The sequence below is a fragment of the Dermacentor variabilis genome, chromosome 3 (assembly GCF_050947875.1).
Source record: "Dermacentor variabilis isolate Ectoservices chromosome 3, ASM5094787v1, whole genome shotgun sequence".
Lineage (NCBI taxonomy): Eukaryota > Metazoa > Arthropoda > Arachnida > Ixodida > Ixodidae > Dermacentor > Dermacentor variabilis.
In genome coordinates, this window is record NC_134570.1 from 26,614,217 (window position 1) to 26,632,868 (window position 18,652).

The window sequence follows — 18,652 nt, forward strand, 5'->3', positions numbered from 1 at the left end:
CCACCTTGCTGTAAACCCCCCCCCCCTACTCACTAAATTTCTTTTCCCCCTCCGCGTAAACCACGTTAAATTTAGTTCTGGATCACTATACTATACAACATCCTTGTTCATCCGGCGTGTGTAATTGATAACCTATACAAAGGACGGACTAAGTTCAGATGTCATATGTGCAGCGAATATATTTAGGCTTACGCGATGAACTATCAATGATTATCCACGTGATTTTACAGGTTGCATACGGTCGGCATTTCCGTGCAGGTACGCTTTATGGAACTCCAGGCAGTCTAACAAGGCCCGCAAGAACACAACCGGACTCCACGGATGACAACTGGGTAAAATTGCGCAGAGCCAGAAGAGTTGCACCGCAGCTTCGACAACACTGCACGGGTTTACACAGACGGCATAGTAAGTACGCAGCCGGCCAGTCGGTCAGCCATCCAGGCAGCCCGCCCGTGTATGACTCATGCGGAAAAAGACTGCACAGGTCTGCAACAAACGGTAAAAAAGACGGCGCCATGTGTTTACGCCGCGGTCGCACGTCGGTGGGCACGTGGCGCCGCCGTGCGGCGTCCGGAAAGCCGCCGCGAAGCGAGGCGCGCGCACTAGTCGACAACGGGAAGAGATATACCGAGGGTGGTCGGCGGCGTGCGCCAGCTTCGCGCGAATGCAGCGAGACGCAACGGGGAGACAAAGATCACCGGGAAGCAAGCGGCAGAACCGCGTGTGCATGCCTGCGAAACCGCCTCTCGGCGCAAACCGCCTTCTTCCACTAGATTCGGCTGACGTGCGCGAGAGCCTGTACGGCCCACCTATAAATAACCGCAAGCACATTATACTCGCAGAATATCCCCGCAAATCTATCAGATCAGTTCGTCCGATTGGATACCACCCACGACTGTATGCACTGTTCCTTCTCACGAGGCTTGTGCCGTTTAACAGAAAACGGCATCACGTGCACGTTACTGTTCCTCTCATCACATGACTCCAAAAAAGTCGCAGCTTAGCCTGAAAGGAGAAGCATCGATTGCAATAACAAATTGGCAGCAGCCGTACGAAGTAAGGATAGTAGACTTATATCGGCCGTATAAACTTTGAAACCTTCGCTTACGAACTAAAGTAACACGCATGGTGTCATCGCGCACAAGCAAACGCGAATACATCCCACTTGATGACCGAGGACACTCAAAACCTGGCACGGGAAACCCGGCAGTAGCAGCGAAGTAACCTTCGTGCTGTATCGCTTCAACGCAGAGCGCAGAGTATACACAGCACGCACAAAGCTACGAGCCGCCGACGCAACTATACTAACTATACTGCCCCGAATACAGATCGCTCTCGTGATACAGCCGCCACATGCGCAGTTGCAGCCGGAGTAGAACGCCCCTCCCAGGCGCCTCGCGCGGGACAGAAGACTGCGTGCTTCCTCCCCGCTTTCGTCCCTTTAGCGCGGGCGAGATTGAACACGATCGTCGGCTCCCCTCGCACGCTTTCAATCGAACATGCAGCGTAGAGCGCGCGGCAAAGGTTATCGCCGTTGGACTTTATACGGAACCTCAAGGTGACGGCGACAGCAGAAATGCGCTTGGAATGTCCACAATTGTTATCGAAATAAAACAGACTACAGTATCACCGACTCGCGTCACCACAAAGCGAATACGGCTCTAAACGATGTTACCCTCAAACTTCTTGTGTTCCTAGACGGGTCCGTCGCATTAGGCACATATGCGTCAAAGCATTTTACCGCGAGGAAAAAGGGTGCTAAAGCTATGCAAATTTGACACATAAAATTGCGTTAATTCCGCGAACACCACGGCACAAGAGCTTTCATGATCTCGTAGGACTGTTCTCAGCTTCAAAAGCTCCGACTGTACCGCTTTCTTCTTGCGTCCTCGATCTGTGAAGCAGCGAAACCAGAGTCAAGCTAACTCTGGCTATGAATACCCGCAGTGTGGCGCTCTAATGCTGGTGGTTCACGCTTGTCACAGCTATGCGTACGAATTGGTCCTGGCGTATTTCATATTACCGTTATTACTTTCGATATGCAATGCGCAGTCACAATTCTAAATTAAAACAGTTTTCAATGGTCAAAACAAGTGCTCTTACGAGATTCCCACAAAATAATTACGAGCAAAAGCCATGCACATAGGAGGATGCCGCATAGCAGGAGTATAAGCGGTCACCGACTAGTGCGCTTAAAAAAATGCACTATAGCACGCGAATAGGTTTTCGCGCCAGCGAAAGGTGCCGCCAGCGAAAGGCGCCGCCAGCGAAAGGCGCCGCCAGCGAATAGGTGCGGCGCCACAGTAATGGTCTGCAATGCAGACTTTATTGGTCAAGTTTACGTGTTCCATTCTCTTTTTTTTTTTTTTGTGCGTGCAATGTGTCGCCATCGTCCCTCCCTGCCGCTGCCTCATGGTACAGGGGACGGGATCTTCGCCAAGCGTTTTCACGGTTTTACTCCTGCCTCTTCTGTCAATATGTATGCGCTGATGGAAATAGTTATACTATATTATTTGAGCACTGAGGTCAGGCCCCCTACATGTGCTCGAAATCCACGAGGGACAAGTAACTTACAGCTTGACTGCAAGAAGTACCACGCATAAGATGTCTGCGCACGCGCGTTGCAGTGCGTTCCTGACACACGCGGATCTCTGACCGTACCGCGAGGAAAGACCAATCATCGCGAGAACTAGAACGCGTAGCTTGACCTGCGAAGACGGGCGGTCGTTGCGAGACGCGGAGCAAACGCAATACTCCCGCAGTTTCGAAGACTGCCTCCCCTGTGAGGGGTCTAAATACTATACAGCCGGCAGCGACGAGCTCAGTGTTCTGTTGCGCACAGGGAGGAAAAAAAAAGAATACAAGCACGATCACAGGCGAAGCGGGCCAAGTCGAACACGCAGCGCGGAATGCTAAGTATATACGTCTCCGGCTCACCTAATAACAAGAATGGGAGACACAAAACACACAGCCCGCCACAAAGAGGGCCATGCAGGCTCGCTCCAAACGACATCCTTTATACTCCACGTTGTGTTCGCCGACCGCCCATATGTGATCGTGCGGCCGCCGACATCGAAGCCAGAGTCAAATAGCAGAACGCAATAAAAAGAGGAAACCGTGCTTGCTCGCTGCGAGATTTAAAAAAAGTAAGAAACAAAAGAAACGGAAGACAAATCTGAAGACTTTAGAAACGCCTACACTGAACACGCTATGGCAACCAGCAACGCTCACGCATGCTCGGTCCATGCACGGGAGTTCGTGGAAGCACGAAACAGTGCGTCGACTGAGCGAAACAGCAACAAGAACTCCGGGGCTTGATCTCGAACGAGACGTTTTGTGCGTACAGTATTCAGCAGTGTATCGGCACCAGCGGTTGCGAAGGGCCGGGCTCGCCAGCGTCACTAACTGTCGAGCGACCGCCGGAACACGACGCCTGCAGAATGTCTTCCTCGCACAGGAACATGACGCTCAGGCTGAGCAACGTCGGCGTGAGTACGGCGCGATTTTGCGAGCAACGCACTTGGGCTGAACTGACAGTGTGCCCGTTGCTTAGCATCCGTTCAAGCTAGACGGAGCGACACAGATATATTGCGGGGAGTTTGAAGAGAAGGGTATATAGGAAGAACGGAGAGACCACTGACCGCACCGTGACTAACCTTGAGGTGGGCACCTGAACAGCAGCGTGCCGGGAGGGACGAGAGGGATAACAAGCAGGAGAAGAGGAAATAACGAAAGATGGGAAGGTGAAAACGTAGAAATATATGCCAATATACGCAGTGGGAATACTATGGTTGGCGTGGCGTCGGAATGCGGGCAAGGAATAAAAGCGCCTCGAGAGAGAAAAAAAAACAGGTATGATGTCTCGTAAACTGCCGCTATTCATTCGACACGGGGCGCCGCGGTGAAGAAATATGTAGCAAAAAGTGGGGGAGGGGCTATTGTTTTCGAACATTCATGCTTGATTTGACAACGCAAGAGCTTGACAGTTCAAGCCATCGACACCGGACGAAAAACATTTTGCAACACTCCCCATTCCTGTATGTTGCGCAGTGGTACCCGTACGTGTTCATGGACGACGAAGCGGGAGGCGGCTCCCAGATCAAGGGCATCACCGGCTCGATGATCGCCTACATCATGGAGTCCATGGGCATCACGTGAGCCGCACGTGCGCGCCGCGCGCTCTCACACACACGCACAAACACTCACCGGCATGGCGGAGGTAGCGAAGCCAGCGCAAACCCGACACACACACCGCATTAGCGCAGGGAAAGAGGCATGCGGCGTGCAGCATTCCCGCCCGCCCTACGCAGCAGCAGCAGCGGCGGCAGCGGCGTAAGCGTTCGCCGTGACGCAACGAGACTCCCGCAGCGCGTGCCGTTATTCGCAGTGTGCGCACAGCTTATGCTGTGTACAACGACGGCGACCGCAACGCGTGGCGTCGCAGAGAGCAGCGCACGCGTTCCCGAGTTCATTCCCCGCGAGCGCGAGGCTGCATACGACGGTCCCGGCCACAGACAGCGGCCGCGACAGTGATCACGGCGCGATTCGCTCGCTCCTCGCTTGCAGTCCCGTAACGGAGCGTTTCGGTGACCGGAGAACAAAGCGGCCCTATTGTTGAGACAGAAACCGACGCACTGATTCGAAGTTCCATCAGTGTATTTCGGCGTTGTTGAAATAGATTCCACGACCTTGTACCTTTTTGATCTTACCCGATTATACGAAGCCCAGGCTGGACGATGCCCTTAATTCACCTTTACTACAAATATGCCACTTAAAAAGAAAGAAAAAACACCCGATCGCGTACTTACATATGCGGTGTTACGGGATCATATTTCCGAATTTCGTTCCTCTTGCGGCGGCCTTTTAAGTTTGAAATGTTTAAATTCTGTGCGATATGAAGTTCGCATTCACTTCAAAGAATTACTCTGCTATAAGGCAGCAATCAAAAGTGTGCTAACGTGCGAGTATACAAATGGAACGAACTCCTAGTGTTACAGCCACCGTTCAGTCTCGCAGCGCAGCTTCTATAACCGCGACACAACAGACAGCGGTCACACCGACCAAGCTGTTGGCTTACCGAAAGTGAAATTATATGTATATCAGTAAGATCCGGTGACATGAGCGCATTCTATACACATATATCCTAATACTCAGCCTCGACAACAGAAATAAAAGAGCAGGGAACTAAGTGGGACAGAGATGAAAGAAAATCTGTCATCACAGGGCGCACACAACATTTGATAATGACGTGTCGTCGGCATATCAAACGCTGATGACGCAGGTGTCATCTACCAAGCCATCTCGACTTTGCGCGCAGGTATCAGCTGGTCCAGCCCCCGGACAATGAATGGGGAGAGCTGAAACCGGACGGCTCCTGGACGGGCATGATGGGTCAGCTGCAGAGAGGAGTAAGCGCCTCGAACTTAATTCAAGCACGTCACGCCCGTTCCGCAATAAGGGATGCTTTTACGGACATCGAATTCTTCCATACTGTCAAATTCTACAATGGCGGCATTTTGCGCCAATTAGGGGCCGCACAGCAGCCCTTTCTAGTCCAATCAGAGCTGGCAAGATGGCGAATTCGACAATATGGTGGAATTTAGCGATCTCCAGGACTGCAACCCCGTACAGATGCTAGTCTGCGTAGTTTCGTACCAAAAAAAAAAAAGAAGAAGAAGAAGAAGAAGCTCTGGCGTTAGTTCTAAGAGACGAGCAAGCACGGCAGTTTCGCTAGTAAGGGTAGGGTGGCTAGGACTGGCATGGGAATGATGCTTGGGTTTGTCTAAAGCTTGGTCCTTATGGCCTATAACACCTTTGCGACTTTGCATATTGATAATTTGCAACATACTGTGTCACAAATATTAGTATTCGCAAAGATTAGGCACGTGCACGGAGATTTACTGCCTTGCTGAGTTCGGAAAACCCCAACGTGCTCCTCAACGTGCGAATACGGAGTATCGCTAACGAGTACTTAAACACAGGGACCGTAGTACAACAGTTCTTTTCATTGCACTCAATCGCACTCAATCACTGGGCCACCTTCGTTATCGCCAGTAACGTCCAATCGCTGCGACGGGTGACCCGACATGAATACACTCGAAGAAAAGAATACTTGCGTAGTACGACTCCAGAGAGCTTTTGCATTCAGACACCATCAGAGATCTGATTACACAGCCGGGAGCCGAACTCCCACAACTTCGTTCCCTGCGGCAGAAAGCCACGATCACAGGACCATTGTAAGAGGCGGGTCGGTTTGCCTTGCGGGAAGTTTCTCCACAGTGAGACGAACCCGGTCAGCAGCATTAGCACCGATGCGCAGGAGGCGGACCTGGCACTGGGACCGTTCGTGCTGACCGAGAAGGAGGCGACCGTGGCCAACCCGTCCCCGGCCTACACCGACGAGGACATGGTCATACTCAGCGGCGTCGAGAAGGAGCACAAGTCGAACGTGTACGGATACATCCGCGCCTTCGACCTTCAGGTGTGGATGGTGCTGCTCTGTTTCCTTGTGGTGGCCGCCAGCGTCGCCGCTGCGGCCGAGATACTGGTACGTACGACGCGGCCTCCGCAATCTCCGTCGCGCGACGAATTTCTGCGGCTGTGGATACAGACCGCTCCTTGCAAGGACACCTTCATTTTCGCAAGCAGATGACAGCCCGATGACAGGTTTACCACGCTCAGGTGAAACAGAGGGCATGGATTTGTTAGATGTATTCCCTTTCCAGTCTGCAGGGCCCAGCACTTGAGGGAAAATGTTTCTGGGTCATGTGGTCGGGATTTTTGTAGCTCTTTCCTGATAATACAAAGATGTAGACGCTAAGCACAGTGCTCAAACTGAAGCTCTGAAAACGCTAAAATATCCACAGATTCAGCAGAGAAAGAGAATTTTATGCTTTATTAGATTTAGTTGGCCTGTAGATGCATGCCTCCAGAGAGTTCATACCAAGAAAGTTAAAAAGGCGATGTACATGTAACGGTATATGAACGATTACAAACGCTCGTAGTGTCCGGGGCGGTCCTTTAAAAGGCTTGTTTCCTCTTCTGTCTTGAAGCAACTAATCGCGGAAACACCGAATATTGCTCCGTCGAACGAACCACCACAAGGGCAGAACAGCTTCAAATGCACAATTACCTGCATTACCTACTCGACACACGGCCCCTACCATAACTACAGGGCACAGAGCCCGACCTTGAAAGAGCACGCACTACACAACGAAACGCGGAGTGTACGATGCGACACTTACTCCGCGGGACGACGCGCGCAGATTCCGGACATGCGGCTGACCGTCCGCCAGCGGCGACAGCGGCTGGCGCGCATCTTCTGGGTGTACATGGCCTCCATGTTCCTGGAGAGCTCGACGTTCAACTTCGCGAGCCACTCGCAGCGGTTGCTCTTCGGCAGCTGGTTCCTGATGCTAGTCATCCTCATGAACACCTTCGTCGGCTACATGGAGTCGGCGCTCATGCTGAAGGAGGAGACCGACCGCCTGGACACCATCGAGCAGCTGGCCCTCAGCCCAAAGGTCCGGCCCATGGTCTTCGAAGCCGCCGGATTTCTCAAGATCATCGAGGTAACACACAACGGCGCTTCCGCCGGTCGCTGGCACCCTAATAGTTTCTTACCGAGACCACTATAGAGGTAAATGTGGCACTGCATTCACTACAGCCGCCTGAGGGGCATAGCAATGACTTGTACAATTTGGCGTGCTCTTGAGAATGCATAGCGCGACTTCTGTTGCTTCTATGGTTCACATGTTGCCCACTTAATGCACACTGTCTTTAGAACAATTGGGTAGCTTACGCTCGATGCTCATTCCATCATGGAATTTCAGTACAGGATATCAACACTAGACATTTCATGTCACTATCTAAATGACAATCTAGATAGCGCAGTTCCGTAGGTGCTTACTTTTCAAGCTTTAAACTTTGAGACATGTTTGAAGGTACAAAATGAGTACGATGATAGAATTTACACACTAAATCAGCCTCATAATTGTCATCCCTGTCCCCCCTCCCACACAGATACCTGTCAACTTTTAAGTCTAGCCTTCAGGGCAAGTTTGGGCAAAATTATAACCAACGATTCCAGTTCTGGATATCAAGCACTGCAGTGGCGATACGCGCAGAAGTTAAGTCAGATTTCCCCCTGGTATGTGCAGAAAGTGGCAAGTACGTCCCGGCACGGAAATATGGGGACCACGGGATCCGAAAACTTAACCAAGGAAGCATCGAAAAACTACGTGCCCATGCAAATTCATCTTACACTTCGCTATGAGAAAACTTAAGTGCACTTGTCACTTTCAAAGTGCCACTCACAATTTGCTAAGAAATTATTTTTCGCCACAGCTATATGGTTCGTATGTATACTGCCTTGCTCATGAGTGCGCGCCATCCGTGTACATACGGCCATGACGTTGCACACATTCCTTGCACGTATTGCATTCATGTTACCACAAGCACTTTCTCAATCACCAGCATCGCCTTTATGGACCGGATATTTGCGTTGCTTGCAATGTGCAGCCAAATAGCTGGGCACAGTGAGCCACATATGTTCTCGCAGTCATACTTCTTTACAGTGTGACACGCAGCGCAAAGAAACCGCCAACGTGCGCTCGACAATCTTAACGCGCTCACGCAACGGGCGCGCAGGAAGCGGAGGGCTACGCGTTCGAGAAGGTGCTGGCCACCATGAAGGAGTTCAGCGAGGGCCAGCAAGCCGAGGAAGAGGTGCGCGGAGAGGAGCTGTTCACGCCCCCGTACCTGCTCATGGTGCTCAAGAAGGAGGCGGCCATCCTCATGGAGAGAATATCGCTGCTCGCGAGGGTGTCGCAGCACTGCTACGACGTCGAGCTCAAGGGCGAGGGGCTCTTTCACCTGGGCCGGCGGCGGATACTGCAGATCAAGATGGTCTTCTACGTCCGGAAGGATTTGGACCGGAAGCTGCAGGTATATATGCGGGCACGGTACAGCACGCCAATTAATTGTGCGCATAAGGGAGGGCATCGGGACTGCCATCCTTGAGATTCGCAAGTCACGCGTTCAAAGGGACGTTAGCACACCCGGCAACTAGTGAACGCTAAAATTCGTAACAAGTGCTGCGGCCACGACAGGAGAGAGGGAGGGGGCGGGGTTGTATAGCAAGCATTTTCTAAATGTTTGTTGGGAGCATGTACGATTCGTGAGATGCATACGCACTTAATGTAGCTGGAAGTTCGGAACAGAAATATTGATGTTAATTTTGCCACACTCAGGAACACGTCTGAATAAACGTGGTCGGAACATTACCTTCGAGATCGGGCAGCACATACCGCCCTGTATCCGCGGCCATAAGGGCAGCACAGGTATTGTCACAATTTGTTTCTTTGTGCGTACGTATCACATCTTGCTGTCTGCATCCCTCCACTGTTCTACACCGTTAAACATTTTTCACGAGCAGAAGCTATTTCTAGTAAAACTTTGCGAAACATTTGTAAAATAGTAGAATGAAGTCAAATTCGTACACGTCAGGAAAAATTCGGGAGTTGGCAAGTATCAATTAGTGTAGGCAACACATGACAACTACTAAATTGATTCTTATACCGAAAGCCGGAGAGTGGTATGCCGAAACGATGTTAAGAGCGCATGCAGGCACACTTTTGGTCTTAAAAGCACACTGAAATCGTAGCACACTTATTTCAGCATTCAGCACTGATCGCAACGCAGCAGCGGACGCAACCTGAATTGGAACGCACGGCTTCGTGTTCCGTACAGCAGAACTGCCATGCGGTCATCAAGACCGCCTAAACAGCGCACAAACAGTTTGGCAAGGCGATAGGATTGGAAGTTCAAGTTCTCAAAGCTTAATAAACGCAGCACAATCACCACCAGACACGACCGTTCACCAAAATTCCAGGAGACAATTCCGAGAGTTTTTCTCTACCCATGACATAGCTCTGCTACGAAATCAATGGCAGCTATGCCACTCATCCAGATTCGATCTCGCTATAGCATACAAATTAATAGGCAACGAAGGCAGAGAAAAGCATAAAGGAAATTCTTATGCCGATAAGAATTAACTCGGTCGCGTGGTCGGGATTCGGAAATACAGTAATCAGAAATATAGAAAGGAAAAGAAACAAGTTAACGAAAAGAGGACTTAAATGCCACAGGTGGGAAGTTATCTTTTCGTAGACAGTCACTCCCCTCTAGCGTATCTGGCTATTTTAATCTAACTTCATTATCTTTCCCTATGCTTTATCTGCGTTCATATCCTGTTGTCCGTAGTACTGCGTGCAAAAAAAAAAAGGGGGGGGGGAATCTAAATTTCTGGATCCCCTCACTGAGACGAGGGAGTGCGCGGCCGTGAATCGCACGAGAGATTGCCATCTCGACGGACCGTGCGCCAGAGCGACGCGAAAGGAAACCTCGAGGACGCGTCCAGCTACAGAGCTGCACGGTGGCTATGTACCGGGACAGAGTGCGATAAAGGGGCCAGGGGGTCCGTCACGAAGAAGAGAAATGGCGCTGGCGCGGAACAGCCATGGCTGCAGACACTCGCGCTTATAGGCAACAATCATAATCTACCCAGATTCTAGCTTAGGGGCGCGCGCGCGGCTGGGAAAGCGCCGCGGGAGGCGCTAATTACGAAAGCGCGCGGGCGCAGCATACAATGCGTGTCATATTTTGCATAAGTATGGCCCGCTCTCTCAGAGAGAGAGAGAAAGCGAGGCGAAAGCCTCCCGGCGCAATTTCCATTGTCTTCCGGAACACGGCCTGCAGTGTTCTCCTGCTTTCGCGCCATTATCAGGAGAAGGGCGTCCACGCTGCCTCGTGCGAGTCTGCCTCGGAACACAGCATGCGCATCGCATACAACCCGATTCCCAGAGGCGGCAATCAGCAACAACCATTGGGAATATATGCCAGGCAATCCACAACGCGATTCTCACGAGGCAGATGTTGCAACGCTGCCACAGAAGAAAAAAAAAATAAGAGAAGAAAGAAAGAAGGAAAGACCTGGATCGTTAAATCCGTGCGAAGATGGCATTAGCTGGCGCCAAAAGCCACTGCAATCAGAAAAAAAGACAAGATGCTTAGCAGTATGGCGCGCGACTCCTGACGCCGCAAGCAAACTTAACGACCGATGCTCGTCGCCGCAACAAAGCGCGCCACAATTAGTGTTCACTGAAGCGCTCACACGATCTTCCAAATTTGCGGCGATCTACCTAATGTGAAACAATCTACGTCGTTTTAGGTTCACATGCTACACAGACTTGTTCCCATAGAGGCGCCGAAGTGGAAGGGTCATGCTCGGAATAATATCAACCACACGGGCTTGTTGTAACGCGCCTGAACACAAGGTCGCAGGTTTGATTGGATCCCGTCCTTAAAGGGCTACTCACCAGGTCTGGCCATTTTAAGCTGACAAGCGCAGTGCATACAATGTGCGCTGCCGATCCTGTCTGCTGAGTATTATATCCCTATACACCGCCGAAAGAGTTTAGATTTAAAACCAAACGCCGTTCGGCCCCTTTTCCTTGCCGGCGCCGCAGTTCCGGCCAGACAGTCGACGTATCCGTCCAAGTGCGCTACATGGCCGTGCTGTGACGTCACTCAGTGACACGTGACTAAGAATTATTTGAGGCAACATCAGTTGTTAGTTCAATATGCTGCTTCCGTAGACCAATTAACGTTTAGAGAAGTAACAGAACATTCAAACCGAAGGTATCGGTGTTTTGTTCCGTACCGTAGCGAGAGGTGTACTCCCGTCTTGTCTGCTTGTACGCACGCTTGCGCGCAGAGCACAAAACTCGTTTTCTACCGTGTTCCGGCGATGCGATCACGCTCTTTCATCCTCTCGAGTCTGCCTCGGTGCTCGTAACTGTGGCACGGACTTATACCATTAATGTTCTCATGCTTAGCGCGCAAAATCTTCCGCTGTGCGAAACAAGAGAAACGCAACAACTCGCGCGCTAGACGGTCACTGCGGAAGTGCGCCACTCACGAAAAAAAAGCTGCGAGAGGGAAAAAGCGAGGCCCCTAACGTATTCGTCAACCATCCTCCGGCGCCGCTATGGGAGAACGTTGGGAAGGAATTTCGCTTGCGGAGGATTATATATATATATATATATATATATATATATATATATATGTATACAATGTGTAGGTACGCATGTGTGCGTGTCGGTATGTGTGCTTGTGGGTGTATACGTGCGCGCGTACACGCCTTATGAATTAACGCCTTAGCCACTGAGACACCATGGTGGGCATGTGGCCCGCCGTCCAAAGGAAGCCTAAATCGGCATTCCACAGTACGCCGGATCGTGTCAACACCGCGCGGGATCGTGTCCAGGGACGTTTTACGCGCTGAAAGTACATAGGTCTCCCAGGCTCCCACTGCTTTGGGCACCACTTGTGCCAATCTATGGCCCGCAAGCTTTCATATACGCGACCCACGACGAAGCTGCAGCTAATATGACGAGCCGTTCCATTCTCGCTCAATCCTCCGCCGCTGTCAAACTTTAGCCGGGTCGCAACGTGTGGGGCAGACTCGACAACAACGAGATGGGACTTGTGTAAGCACACCGTGCCGCTGTGGGCAGTTGCTTCCAGGTCTCGCAACATCTCGCAACAAGAGACGCCGTTCACGCACTGATCGGCGTTGATTTTCCTGCTGCTCTTCTACATCTGGATGACCGTTCTGATCGCGTCAGGTCTCCTGCGTTACGGACACAAAAGAGAACAGATACTCTGGCACAAGTGAGCGCCTACATATCACAGAGCACCTATGTCACGTGCGCAAGTGCCGCACTGCACCGCCACGCGAGATCTGTCAGAGGTTCAATTTCACTATTTCCACGTCACGAGTACCCCGGCAAGACAAGCGGCAGCTGTTTCGAGCGCGGCGGTACATAAATATGACAGCGCACGCCAGCCTTCACACAGAGCGTCGGCGCACGGCTGCTCCCGCCCGCCTCGATTGAGACTTTATACGCGTACGATGCTCGGACATGTAAAGGCGGGTGCATTCCTACACTGTTCCTTTTACGCATACTGTGCCTTCAAAACTGCGCATATACAAACTGCGGGCTGTCTTTCACTAATTGAGCTCAACGCTCTTTTTAGAGCGCAGCTCTTTGGCGTCCGTTCCTGGGTTTCGCGTCGTCGTCGGCGTTGTCGTAGGCCTCGTAACCAGCTCCGCCCCCCTTTCATCCCCCCAGCGCTAGCAGCGACCGACTGATACCGCTGGATGCCGCTGACGCCGCTAGAGAGTCAAGATAACGTGACTGCATAGAACACCGTCGCCGCCATGCAGAAAGAGGAGGAAAGGGTCCCCCCCCCCCCTGTTCTTGTGTGGCGGATAGGGTGCTCTTCAGTTGCCGACGCGCCGGTTATTTCACGTAGGCCCCGGCACGTCGACGAATACGTGACCACCTTCCCACGGCTAGACCTGGTTCTTAGCGCTGCGGAAGCGAGGGTATCATATTGTTTGTGTCGGCATCGGCGGCGTTGTCCCTGAAACCAACTCCGCAGCTGGTGTTGACTCACTATCGGCGTCAGCGGCATCAGTCAGTCGCTGCTCTCTCTTCCCTCCTCCCTTTATCGTGTTGTCCGCTTGCTGCGCGCGCTTCTGCCCCCATCGTTTGCCGCTGGGTGTACACGCCGCCCCCCTGCCCCCTCTTCCTGCGAGTCTCCGGTTGTCAAAGCGCCGGCTCGAACTTAATTCCTTTCTTCGCTCCTCCTCCAATGCAACCCCTGTGCGGTGGCAATCAGAGAGCCAGATCGGTGGCGGCGGATCTGTATATGTGCACCGCCCGAGCCGAAATTGCCGCTGCCGTTCGCCCTGTGCGGTGGCAATCAGAGAGCCAGATCGGTGGCGGCGGATCTGTATATGTGCACCGCCCGAGCCGAAATTGCCGCTGCCGTTCGCCACTGCGAAATTATCTGCCAGTTCTTTCTGAGCCATGAGCGAGACGACCGATGGAAGTCCTCCGTCTGCTGCTGCTGCTGCTAAACGAGCTGCCAGAGCAGAGGCCCAGCGCCGTCGCCGTCAGAATCCAGAGGTGCGTGCCGCCGAAGCAGAAGCTTACCTAGTGGAGTCTTTGTTAAAGGAATACGTGTGAAAAATAAAAAAATTCTGTGATAGCGCATACATGTGTTGCTCGATTTCTTTGCCTCAATATATCGAAAAGGTGAAACAGCTTATTTGCTGCGCTCAAATTTCGCATTAGGAAGTAACGTAATCGTCGGTAATTTTTTTTACTTTCTTTTGACAGAGCAGCTGCAGAAACAACAACAAAAAAAAACGGAAGTTGCGCACCCGCTGCATGGATGAAAGTGCTTATATATATAAGCACTTTCATCCATGCAGCGGGTGCGCAACTTCCGTTTTTCGACTAGAGATGCTATATATATAGCATCTGCTGACAGAATAGAGATGCTTCACCGCAGTCGAATCGAAAAAAAAAATATTCAAGCTTGTACCGGTCCGTTTACTTCCCGTTAACTTTCATTTATTCATAAATGATATGCATGCTCTAAAGCACTACGTTACAGGAGTCGATTGCCTACACAAGACAAGTGCACTGGTGGCAAAGCGTAACTGAACTTGGCACAGCAATCAATGCGCTAAGTATACATGCATGGGAATACATCCTTCAAGAACTGAAGGGGAAACAAAAATTACAAGAGAAACTATCAAGCCAAACTCTACGCGAGAACACAGGCAGCGTCAGGAAACATGATAGGACTTTTAGCTGGAAAATATGTGCTTTTCTGCTCTGACAACACAGTCCGGTAGCGAATTTCGATTCCTAATGGCCCATACGAAAAAAAAAAAAAAGAGAAGGAACTTATTTGAAGCCGTTATTACACGTTGTAAGGCCAAATTAAAGTGTTACCTGTAGGGTTAGTCACTGCCTCCTTACGTGGTTCGTTCACTTGAATGCCACGAGCCGGGAGACACTTTAAGGGTGACATTATGGCGTCCCTCTTTAAGCCTATTCATCGCGAACTATTCGGATAGCCTTACTAGCGAGAGCTAGCTTTAAGACCGACGCTCGCATCAGCTTTTGCCAAAAAAGATTTGACAGCGGCCTTCTACTGCCATGCAGGATGAAATCTTCCGCCGAGTCCGCTGGATAATGGACACCGGCCTGAACCTGTACTGGCACGAGGACCTGGTTCCGGATCCTGGACCGTGCTGGACACGCTTTCATCCGGACCACTTGCACGACTACCAGCCGCTAAACTTCAAGGACTTCGCGGCCATTTTCTACATGATGCTCGTGTCCCAGGGCTGCGCATGGCTGGGATTCTTCGTGGAGCTGGTGTTGTACTACTGCTGCTGCTTGAAGACTCGCACCGAGATGGGACACGACACGTTTATCAACTAGGCCCGCCTCAACCCCCCCCCCTTTTTTTTTTTGTTTTCGTCCCGTTGAATTGTCATATGTCTGGAGGGCACAAACTTCAGAAAGGGCGCGTTCCCTATGGGCCACGTTCCCGTTCCACTTAGTCGTCAATTCGTCCAACCTCTTAGCGAGCGAGCTCTGCGTAGTGTCTCAAGCAAAAGTTAGTCAAGCCGGCAACGGCCTCACGCAAGCAATATTATCCTACAGAACGACCAGGACTACGCGCTAAACAGAGCGAAGTCAGCGCTTGCTCCGCCTCGTCTCGCTTTTGCGCTGTTCATGTTTAGTATAGATCAATAACTAGCCCGTGTCAGCCACCTTGCACGCTAAAGACAAGAAGGTCCTGGTAGCCCCGAAGAATCTAGAATTGGCTGCCACCGCTAATGAATGCTGTTATCCTAAGTCCGCAAGGACGCAAATAGCAAACCACATGCGTTTCTTTTTTTTTCCTCTAGTAGACCAATGAGCTAACGCAATAGAATCCTAAACATCGTTCTGGGAGCCTGAAAATGTCGCTCAGCCGAGAGTTTAGTGGTCTTGCAATAGGGCGTTTGAGTGTGCCGGCCACTACAGCCATGCGGCAACTGATACGCCGCAATATTTTATCGCGAAAGATAACCGACTCCGAAAGATACAAAAGCAGCGTGCAGACGAAGCACAAGGTACAAAGATTGCTGGGGCAATTTGGCCGAGCCCTTCACACAAACTAGAGACTTGCGACGACAGGCTTGGCATTAAACTCGAGGACAGGGCTAAACACCAGTTATCTTTTCGTGGACATTCTTCCCCGACGGCACGATTCCTCGAGCGTGGCGTTTGTCAGATGGCGAAAATAAATTACAGCTTTCGGACGGGACTGCAATCTTCGTATCGCAAGGACCACCGGGGCGCTTCGAGACTGCCTCGTTCCTTCCGGCTTCCTCCACCAAACTATCTACTACTATCGCTAAACTAACCAATCCCGGCCGGCTAAAGCCTGCCGTCTCAGCCCGACAGCTATATGGTCCGCCGGACGACCGAGACAATGCACGCAACCACACGCAACACCCCGCCTCCGGGAGAGGCAACAAAACAAGCAAACAGGCAGATGGAAAGGGGGCGTGGCAGCTGGTCGCGCCGACGTCGGCGTCGCCGTCCACACCGCCGCAAAACGCATTCCTGGCGGCAAAGCACCGCCACTGCAAAGAAAGCAAGAGGCGAGAGGGAGAGAGGCAAAGTGAGACAATGTCACGCCTCCGTCTCTCCTCCTCGTCTTCCAACCTCGGGGGGTGCACGGATCGCTATGGCCCCCGCGATGCTGAGCAGCGCGGGCAGGCGAGAGACATCCTCGCAAGATCCCGAAATCGCACGCGAGGAGGGCCGAAAAGCGCGCGACGACGGACGAGCTGCCGCACAATGGAAGACGACGTCGGCTGCTCGTCAGCGGCGAGGGGGCAACGCTCTGCGGAGCGCCAACGCTAGTGATGCAGCAGCGCGGTCCGGCCCAGTCCGGCCAGACAGGCAGGCAGCGCGCGGGCAAGGCGGCGGGCAGACAATGACCCGCGGCGCGCTCACGGTGGACAACGACCGCGGCCCGCAGGACGGCGAGGAGGACGGACACGCGCCACGCTGGCACGGGCGGACGGGCGGTGCGGCTCGTCCGCAACCAGTGTGGCCGGGTCCCCGGGGGCAGAAAAAGGAATGGGAAGCGCCGGTGTCACGAGCCGTCCACGGTCCGGACGGCCACGTCGGAAGCGGCCCTGTCTCCGGAAGCACGAGGATACTCTTAAAGGAGTACAGACACGACATTTTGGTCGCGACCTTTTGTAACGTTAAACGAAGGTTCGAATCCTCTAAACCCTAGAAATACCGGCAAGCCTCTACTGCAATGCTTGTTTCCACGAGACAGTTTCGGTGACCAGGAGGTGCGTCATGATGACATGACACACCGGACACCGGTCGTTTGTGCTCGCTCCGTATGTGCGATCGCCGATGTTACCACACGCAAACGCAGTCACAAAAAACCGTGCAACGTTCCTTTTTAGGACCAGCGCCATCATGCCTAGCCTCATTACTACACCACGTCGGTAACGTTTGCTCTGTCATGACTATGTCGATTTCAGGTACGGTGTTTCGAGAACTTACCAAATTAAAATGTTCCAACTTAAAGCTCTAAGCGTCCTCTGACGCACGAGAAGCGTGTGGTATGTTTTTGCTTGAAAGAATCCTGTAGTATAGCGCCTGCAACTCCGAAAATACATGAAGAGCTGGAGTATATAGGGATTTAAGGTGGGCTTCTCGTTCCTATGGCAAAGTATACTGTCGGGTCACGGCAAACGCTGCACGCAAATATGCACACTCCGCGCGTGAGTCTGCTGCTCGACACGATTCATGGCCAGCTGTGCCAGTTGCCCTGACAAATGGATGGTTCTGATCACAACGAAATATGCATTTTAAAGGATGCTGGTTGGATGTCTGCCGCTAATGTGCTGTGGCACTGACCTCAAGGAGATGCTCATGGTCCGGTTGGGGAAGCAGGCTCCCCCATGCAGGTACGAAGTCCTGGTAGAACTACAGGGTGCGCAAAGCTGGCGAAATGCGACGTCTCGCATACATTTCTCGCGGTGCTCCTGGACATCAGAGATACCTTAGACACCTGTTCAGATATATCAAAACAGTCAGAGATCCTCGTAACAGCTACCACACGCGGAAGGATGAACGCACCGTGCAGTGATTGAGGGGACTGCGTTAACTCGCGGCCAAAGTATAGCACATCACGTGTGAAAAAAATGATATCGGGAAGCGGATCATATTTCGATGTAACATTACATCTCGTACTTTTATGCGACAAGATATGGCGTAATTATTGGAAGGTGCCACAGATAACCGCCGAATGGTGCCTAATGATAACCAAACAAGCGGACTGAAGTTTTTACGACCAGCGCGCGCCGCCAGCGCTCGCTGCAACAGCATAGCAATTAGCACACTGCAGGCACAAAGGCTCACTACTAATACGCGATTTCCCGCAACTCTACAACCACAAGTTGCATTTTAACTATATGGAGTAGTCCTGCAGAAAGCGTAGCAAATCAATAACGACTGCACTGCGATTGAGAGACTTCTATGACCTCACTGCTTCCGTAAAAAGATTTCGCAACGTTCCCGGATATGTCTAGCTGTCTTGCGTGCCCCCTTTTTGAACACTTTGCGCAATTCTTACGAACGTGAACACGAATACCGAAAGTTCGCCGCGCAAAACTAGAAACAATTCTGTACCCTCACCT

At 51.8% G+C, this 18,652-nt stretch overlaps 2 protein-coding genes across 3 annotated transcripts in view; one reads left to right on the forward strand and one right to left on the reverse strand.

Annotated features, from left to right (window-relative positions):
- The window catches only part of LOC142575328 (uncharacterized), a 115,489-nt gene that overhangs the window by 86,139 nt on the left and 10,698 nt on the right, over window positions 1-18,652 (reverse strand). The window contains exon 1 of one of the 2 annotated variants that reach the window (XM_075684594.1): window positions 4,207-4,279. The exons of the other annotated variant lie outside the window; for it this stretch is intronic. The gene's annotated coding sequence lies outside the window, so the exon portion shown is untranslated. Of the gene's footprint in view, window positions 1-4,206; window positions 4,280-18,652 lie in introns of those variants that run through there. 2 annotated transcript variants of the gene reach the window in all.
- Window positions 3,462-15,371, forward strand: LOC142573789 (glutamate receptor ionotropic, kainate glr-3-like). Its single transcript, XM_075683044.1, has 7 exons — window positions 3,462-3,488; window positions 4,051-4,154; window positions 5,318-5,408; window positions 6,320-6,547; window positions 7,266-7,571; window positions 8,650-8,946; window positions 15,090-15,371. The coding sequence occupies exons 1-7, from the start codon at window positions 3,462-3,464 to the stop codon at window positions 15,369-15,371; spliced, it is 1,335 nt and encodes a 444-aa protein (XP_075539159.1).